Source organism: Pipra filicauda, unplaced genomic scaffold, assembly GCF_003945595.2.
Source record: "Pipra filicauda isolate LSUMZ 115617 unplaced genomic scaffold, ASM394559v2 scaffold1169_size42459_pilon, whole genome shotgun sequence".
Classification (NCBI taxonomy): Eukaryota; Metazoa; Chordata; class Aves; order Passeriformes; family Pipridae; genus Pipra; species Pipra filicauda.
The window spans coordinates 17,960-25,047 of record NW_024103617.1 but is presented as its reverse complement, the minus strand read 5'-3'; the positions used below and the strand labels follow the sequence as shown (position 1 = coordinate 25,047).

Sequence of the window (7,088 nt, the reverse complement as noted above, 5' to 3'; positions counted from 1 at the left end):
GTCGGAGCCGCCCACGGGGGATTCGCCACTGGCGCCAGGGGCTGCGGGGAGGGGCCCCGGGACCCGTCCGACAGGTCCCGCGGGGGCCCCGGGGCACGGGCAGGGCGTGGGAAGAGCCCCACGAGCCCCGCGAGGGGCCGGGAACGGCCCCGGGAATGGCACCGGGAATGGCACCGGGAATGGCACCGGGAATGGGGGCACCGGGAATGGGGACCCGGGAACGGCCCCGGGAACGGCACCGGGAATGGCACCGGGAATGGCACCGGGAATGGGGGCACCGGGAATGGGGACCCGGGAATGGGGGCCCCGGGAACGGCCCCGGGAACGGCACCGGGAATGGCACCGGGAATGGCACCGGGAACGGCACCGGGAATGGCACCGGGAACGGCCCCGGGAATGGCACCGGGAATGGCACCGGGAATGGGGGCACCGGGAACGGCCCCGGGAACGGCCCCGGGAACGGGGGCACCGGGAATGCCGGCGGTGGGAGGGAAGGGGGGGGGGGAGATGCCCCCCGGTGGGATGAAGGTGCAGGTGTCCGTCCGTCCATCCGTCCGTACCTGGAGAAGGGGGAAGGTCCCGCTCATTTCGTACCGTGGGACCACCCCGGGGTGGCCTTGGGGGGCCACGGGGGCCACTTGGGGTGGTCGTGGGGCCACTGTGGGGCCACCCTGGGGTGGCCTCGGGGCCAGGGGGAGTCCATGGGGCAGCCCCAGGGATGTGGGGCAGCCATGGGGTGTCCATGGGGTGTCCATGGGGTGGCCTTGGGGCTGCCATGGGGTGTCCATGGGGCAGCCATGGGGTGTCCATGGGGCTGCCATGGGGTGTCCATGGGGCTGCCTCAGAGCACCCATGGGGTCAGGGGGTGGCCTTGGAGCACCCGTAGGGCTGTGGGGCAGCCATGGGGTGGCCATGGGGCAGCCATGGGGTGACTGTGGGGCCACGGGGTGTCCATGGGGTATCCAGGGGGTGTCCATGGAGCACCCATAGGGCCATGGGGTGTCCATGGGGTGTCCATGGGGTGTCCATGGGGTGATCTTGGAGCACCCATAGGGCCATGGGGCATCTATAGTGTATCCATGGGGTGTCCATGGGGCATCCACTGGTTATCCATGGGGTGTCCATGGGGTGTCCATGGGGCATCCATAGGGTATCCATGGGGTGATCTTGGAGCACCCATAGGGCCATGGGGCATCTATAGTGTATCCATGGGGTGTCCATGGGGCATCCACTGGTTATCCATGGGGTGTCCATGGGGTATCCATGGGGTCTCCATGGCGCATCCATAGGGTGTCCATGGGGTGGCCTTGGAGCACCCATAGGGCCATGGGGTGTCCATGGGGTATCCATGGGGTGTCCATGGGGTGTCCACGGCGCATCCATTGGTTATCCATGGGGTGTCCATGGGGTGTCCATGGGGTATCCATGGGGTGTCCATGGCGCATCCATTGGTTATCCATGGGGTGGCCTTGGAGCACCCACAGGGCCATAGGGTGTCCACGAGGCATCCACGGGACATCCATAGGGTATCCGTGGGGTGTCCATGAGACATCCATAGGGTATCCGTGGGGTGTCCACGAGACATCCACAGGGTATCCGTGGGGTGTCCATGAGGCATCCACAGGGTATCCGTGGGGTGTCCACGAGACATCCACAGGGTATCCGCGGGGTGACCTCGCAGCGCCCCCAGGACGCCCCCGGGCGCGTCCCCCCCCCCCCCCCCCGCGACCCCCCCTCAGACGGAGGTGGTGCACTCGCGGGTGAGGGGCGAGGTGGGCAGCTCGCCCTTGGCCGGGGGGCCCCTGTCCAGGGAGCTGGAGGAGCGCAGCGGGACCCCCACGCCCGTCCCCGCCCCGCGGCCGGGGGGCTGCGCCCGGCGGGCCCCGCGGCAGCAGAGCAGGCGCAGGAGCTCGGCGCGCATGTCCTTGCTGCGCAGGGTGTAGATGACGGGGTTGGCGGCCGAGTTGAGCGCGGCGAAGGCGAAGAAGTAGTTGGCCTTGTAGAGGACGCGGCAGGAGCGCACGGGGCACGAGGCGTCCATGAGGAGGATGATGAAGGCGGGCAGCCAGCACACGATGAAGGCGCCCAGCACGATGGTGACGGTCTTGAGCAGCGCCAGGGTCTGCGCCGAGGCGATCTCGGCGTGGCTGGAGCGCACGATGCAGTAGATGCGCGTGTAGAGCCCCACGATGGCCAGCAGGATGAGGGTGAAGATGGTGGTGACGAAGAGCACGTAGCGCTTGGAGTAGAGCGGCAGGACGGTGGAGCAGTCGCGCAGGTCGCTGATGCAGTTCCAGCCCATGATGGGCAGGCTCCCGATGGCGGCGGCGATGACCCAGCAGGCCCCGATGAGCAGCACCATGCGGCAGTTCTTGTCGCTGCTGTACACCTTCACCTTGGTGATGGCCACGTGGCGCTCGATGGCGATGGCCAGCAGGCTGAACACCGAGGCCGCCAGCGTGGCGAAGGCCGTGCCCTCGCGCACGAACCACTGCACCGGCGTCAGGCTGAAGGTGGTGGCCCCCGAGAGCAGGATGTTGGCCATGAAGGCCAGCCCGGCCAGCAGGTCGGAGAAGGCCAGGTTGCCGATGAAGATGTACATGGCCAGGTGCAGGCGCTTGTTGCGGCAGATGGAGACGAGCACCAGCAGGTTCTCCAGCACGATGAAGCAGCACAGGGCCACGATGAGCCCCGACAGCGCCCGGCGCGACGGCGACGACGGGCCCTCGGCGTCCTCCTTGGTGTAGTTGTAGTGCTCCCAGATCTTGTGCCGGTTGAAGTACTCCTTGTAGATGCTCCCCATGGCTCGTCCCGGCCCCGCGCCCCGGCGGAGGCTCAGCGGGACATGGCGCCGGCGAGCCCGGAGACCTGCCGGGGGGGGGGACACGGCATGGGAACGGGGCTGGGGGGGCGGGAACGGGGCTGGGGGGGCTGGGATGGGGTGGGAACGGGGCTGGGGGGGCTGGGATGGGGGGGGAATGGGGCTGGAGGGGTAAAAATGGTGGGACGGGTTGGGAACGCCGGGGCTGGGATGGGGGGTGGGAAGGTGGCTGGGTGGGTGTGGGCTAATTGGGTGGGAGGGGTTGGAGGGAATGGGATGGTGGGATGGGATGGGTGGGAATGGGGCTGGGGGGGGGACTGGGATGCGGGTGGGAATGGGGGACGGAGGGGTGGGAGGTGGGAATGGGTACTGGGCGATGGGTGGGACTGGGCTGGGGGGACTGCCGGGCATTGGGCCGTGCGGCGAACGGGGCTGGAGGGGGTAACAATGGGGTCGGGAATGGGGCTTGGATGGGGTGGGAAGGGAATGGCCCCGACTGGAGGGGGTAAAATGGGGTGGGAATGGGCCTGGGATGGGGTGGGAACGGGGCTGGGGGGACTGGGATGGGGTGGGAATGGTGCTGATATGGGCGTGGGGCGTGGTCTGGGAGGATGGAATGGTGCCGGGGTGGGACTGGCTTGGGCTGGGAGTAGGTGGTTGCTGGGATTGTGGTGGCGAGTGGTGCATGGGGGGTGGGAATGGCACTGGGATGGTGGTGGGCGTGGTGCTTGGATGGGGTGGGAGTGGTGCTGGGGGGTGGGAATGGAGCTGGGACGGGGTGGGAGTGGTGCTGGGATGGGGTGGGAGTGGTGCTGGGGGGACTGGGATGGGGTGGGAGTGGTGCTGGGGGGCCGGGGGGGCACATCTGGGTGCACATCTGGCCCGGGCAGGGGCCACGTGGCCGTGGTGAGTCAGGGAGGAAATCGAGGCAGGGGATGTCCGAGGTGACAAGTGTGGCCTCCACGGGGACACCGTCCCTGAGGTGGCACTGCTGGGGGGGCCCGGGGGGGCATCCCCCAAAAATGGGGGGAAGCCACAGGGGGCTTTCCTGGGGGGGGGGGATGGAAGAGTTGAGGGGGGGGTGGGGACACCCCCAGGGAGGGGGGGGGACATTGGGGACACCCCCAGGGAGGGGGGGGGACCTTGGGGACACCCCCAGGGAGGGGGGGGGACGTTGGGGACACCCCCAGGGAGGGGGGGGGACATTGGGGACACCCCCAGGGAGGGGTGGGGACGTTGGGGACGGCCCGTGGTGCTGGGCCCTGACTGGGGTGGGGTGGGGTGGGGGGACACCCGGGGGTGCCCCCCCTTGGTTGGGGAGGGGGTCCCTGTGTCTGCCCAGTTTGGGATGGGACCCCCAGTACATCCACATCCCCCCTCCCAGTCAGGAATGGGACCCCCAGTACATCCACATCCCCCCTCCCAGTCAGGAATGGGACCCTCAGTACAACCATGTCCCCCCTCCCAGTCAGGAATGGGACCCCCAGTACAACCATGTCCCCCCTCCCAGTCAGGAATGGGACCCCCAGTACAACCATGTCCCCCCTCCCAGTCAGGAATGGGACCCCCAGGAGATCCATTTTCTCCCTCCCAGTTATGGACGAGCCCCCCAGTTCATCCCTGTCCCCTCCACCCCCAGTTCGGGACGGGACCCCCGGGCAGGGCCCCCCCGCGCGGGTCGGGGACCCCCCGAGGGCTCCGGGGGCGGGAGGAGGGGAAGGGGGGGGTGGAAAAGGAGCCCCGGTGCCCGCGGCACCTCCGGCCGCCGCCCCCTCCATCCCGGGGCCCTCCCGGGACCGGAACCGTCCCGATCCCGTCCCGGAGCCCCCCGGGAGCCATCCCGGTCCCGGAGCACCCCCCGGTCCCCTCCCGGAGCCCCCCCGGTCCCTGTCCCATCCCGGAACCCCCCTCAGAGCCGTCCCGGTACCGGAGCCCCCTCGGGCCCATCCCGGTACCGACCCAAAGCTTTCCGGAGCCGTCCCGGTCCCGAAGCACCCCCCGCTCCCGTCCCGGAGCCCCCCCGCTCCCGTCCCGGAGCCCTCCCGGTCCCGAGCCCGTCCCGGAGCCCCCCCGGTCCCGTCCCGGAGCCCTCCCGGTCCCGAGCCCGTCCCGGAGCTCTTCTCGGAGCCCCCCCCGGTCCCGTCCCGCCGCCTCCCGGTCCCGGAGCCCCCCGAGCCCGTCCCGGAGCCCCCCCGGTCCCGGAGCCCCCCCGGTTCCTCGCGCAGCCGCGCCCGGTGCCGGGACCCCGCCCCTCGTTCCCGCCGCCCCGGGACCCTCCGGGACCCCCACGGTTCCCCCCGGGACCCCCCCGGGACCCCCGTACCGGTGCCGGTGGGAGCCGCCGGTCGCGGTCGGGGCCGGCGCGGAGCATCCGCCGCCTTCCCCTTCCCCTTCCCCTTCCCCGCCCGCCCCCGGGCCGGGGCTGCCCCGGGCGGAGCCTCCGCCACGGCAACGGGGGAGGGACGGGCGGGGCCGGCGGGACCCCCGGGAACGGCCCCGGGAGCGGCGGGACCCCCGGGAACGGCCCCGGGAGCGGGAACCGGGAACGGCCCCGGGAGCGGCGGGACCCCCGGGAACGGCCCCGGGAGCGGCGGGACCCCCGGGAACGGCCCCGGGAGCGGGAACCGGGAACGGCCCCGAGGTCCCGGACTGGGAACGGCCCCGGGATCCCAAACTGGGAACAGCCCCGGGAACAGCCCCGGGATCCCAAACTGGGAACAGCCCCGGGAACAGCCCCGGGATCCTGCGCCGGGATCCTGAGCCAGGAACAGCCCCGGGAACAGCCCCAGGATCCCAAACTGGGAAGAGCCGCAGGAACGGCCCCGGGAACGGCCCCGGGATCCTGGACCGGGAACAGTCCCCGCTGGCAACGGCCCCGGGATCCTGGATTGGGAATGGCCTCGGGATCCTGAACCGGGAGCAGCCCGGGGAACAGCCCTGGAATCCCAAACTGGGAACAGCCCTGGAATCCCAAACTGGGAATAGCCCTGGAATCCCAAACTGGGAATGGCCCCAGGATCCTGCGCTGGGATCCTGGACTGGGAATGGCCCCGAGACCGGCCCCCGGATCCCCGACTTGGGAATGGCTCCGGGATCCTGCACTGGGATCCCAAACTGGGAACTGGGTCAGGGGCTTGCACTGGGAGCCGCTCGGGGATCCTAAACTGGGATCCCACGCCGGGATCCTGCCCCCGGGATCCCAAACTGGGATCACGCACCAGGGTCCTGGACTGGGATCCTGCCCCGGGAATCACCCTGGGATCCCAAACTGGGATCCCACGCTGGGATCCTGCCCCAGGAATCACCCTGGGATCCCAAACTGGGATCCCACGCCAGGATCCTGCCCCAGGAATCACCCTGGGATCCCAAACTGGGATCCCACACCGGGATCCTGCCCCGGGGAATCACCCTGGGATCCCAAACTGGGATCCCACGCCGGGATCCTGCCCCGGGGAATCACCCCGGGATCCTCCCCGGGATCATCCCTTGGGATCCTGCCCCGGACCCCTCCCCGGGATCCCCGGATCCTGCAGCTCCCTCCCACCGGGGGGGCCCGATCCCGGAGCCCCCCGCCCTGGGGGAGGGGCCGGGGGGGGGGGGGGCACCCGGGGCCTCTGGATCCCAAAATATCCCGCGCTCCGCCCGGAGCAAATTGGATCAGGGCGGGGCCCGGGCTCGGGGCCGGGTTCAGAGCCGGGCTTAGGGCGGCTTCGGCCGCGGGGGCGGCGGCCAGATGGCGGGGGGGGGTCGGGGAGGGGGGGCCACGGCCGGACACACACGTGGGGACGCGCGTGGGAGCGGGGGGGGGGGACAGCGACACGTGGGGGGCACGGGGAGCGGAGGGACGGGGGGAGGGGCGGGACCCCCCGGCCGGCCCCGGTCACCCCCCCCCCCCGGCCCCGGCACGGGCCCCCCCCGCGAGACTTTGGGGCCCCCCCCCGAGACTTTGGGGACCCCCCCCCGAGACTTTGGGGACCCCCCCCCGAGACTTTGGGGACCCCCCCCAAGCTTTTTGGGGACCCCCCCTGACCTTTTTGGGGTCGCCTGTTGCACCCCCGGGGGGGGTCCCAACGCCCCCGTTGCACCCCCGCAGGGGTCCCAGACCCCCAAAGTGGGGAGGGGGGGGGAACAGGACCCCCCCCCCGTGACCGGTGCCACCCCCCCGGATGGCCGAGACCCCCAAACTGGGGGGGTGGGGGAGGAGCAGAAGCCCCCTCTGTGTCCCCCCCTCCAGCCCCCCCCCGGGTGTCTGAGCCCCCCCAGACCC

At 71.3% G+C, this 7,088-nt stretch overlaps 1 protein-coding gene across 1 annotated transcript; it reads right to left on the bottom strand.

Moving 5' to 3' along the window:
• Positions 1-1,692: 1,692 nt before the first annotated feature.
• Positions 1,693-5,244, bottom strand: S1PR2 (sphingosine-1-phosphate receptor 2). The gene is made up of 2 exons (XM_027717551.2): positions 5,145-5,244; positions 1,693-2,868 (listed from the first exon to the last, which is right to left on the bottom strand). The coding sequence occupies exon 2, from the start codon at positions 2,801-2,803 to the stop codon at positions 1,736-1,738; it is 1,068 nt and encodes a 355-aa protein (XP_027573352.1). The 5' UTR covers positions 2,804-2,868; positions 5,145-5,244; the 3' UTR covers positions 1,693-1,735.
• Positions 5,245-7,088: the final 1,844 nt, after the last annotated feature.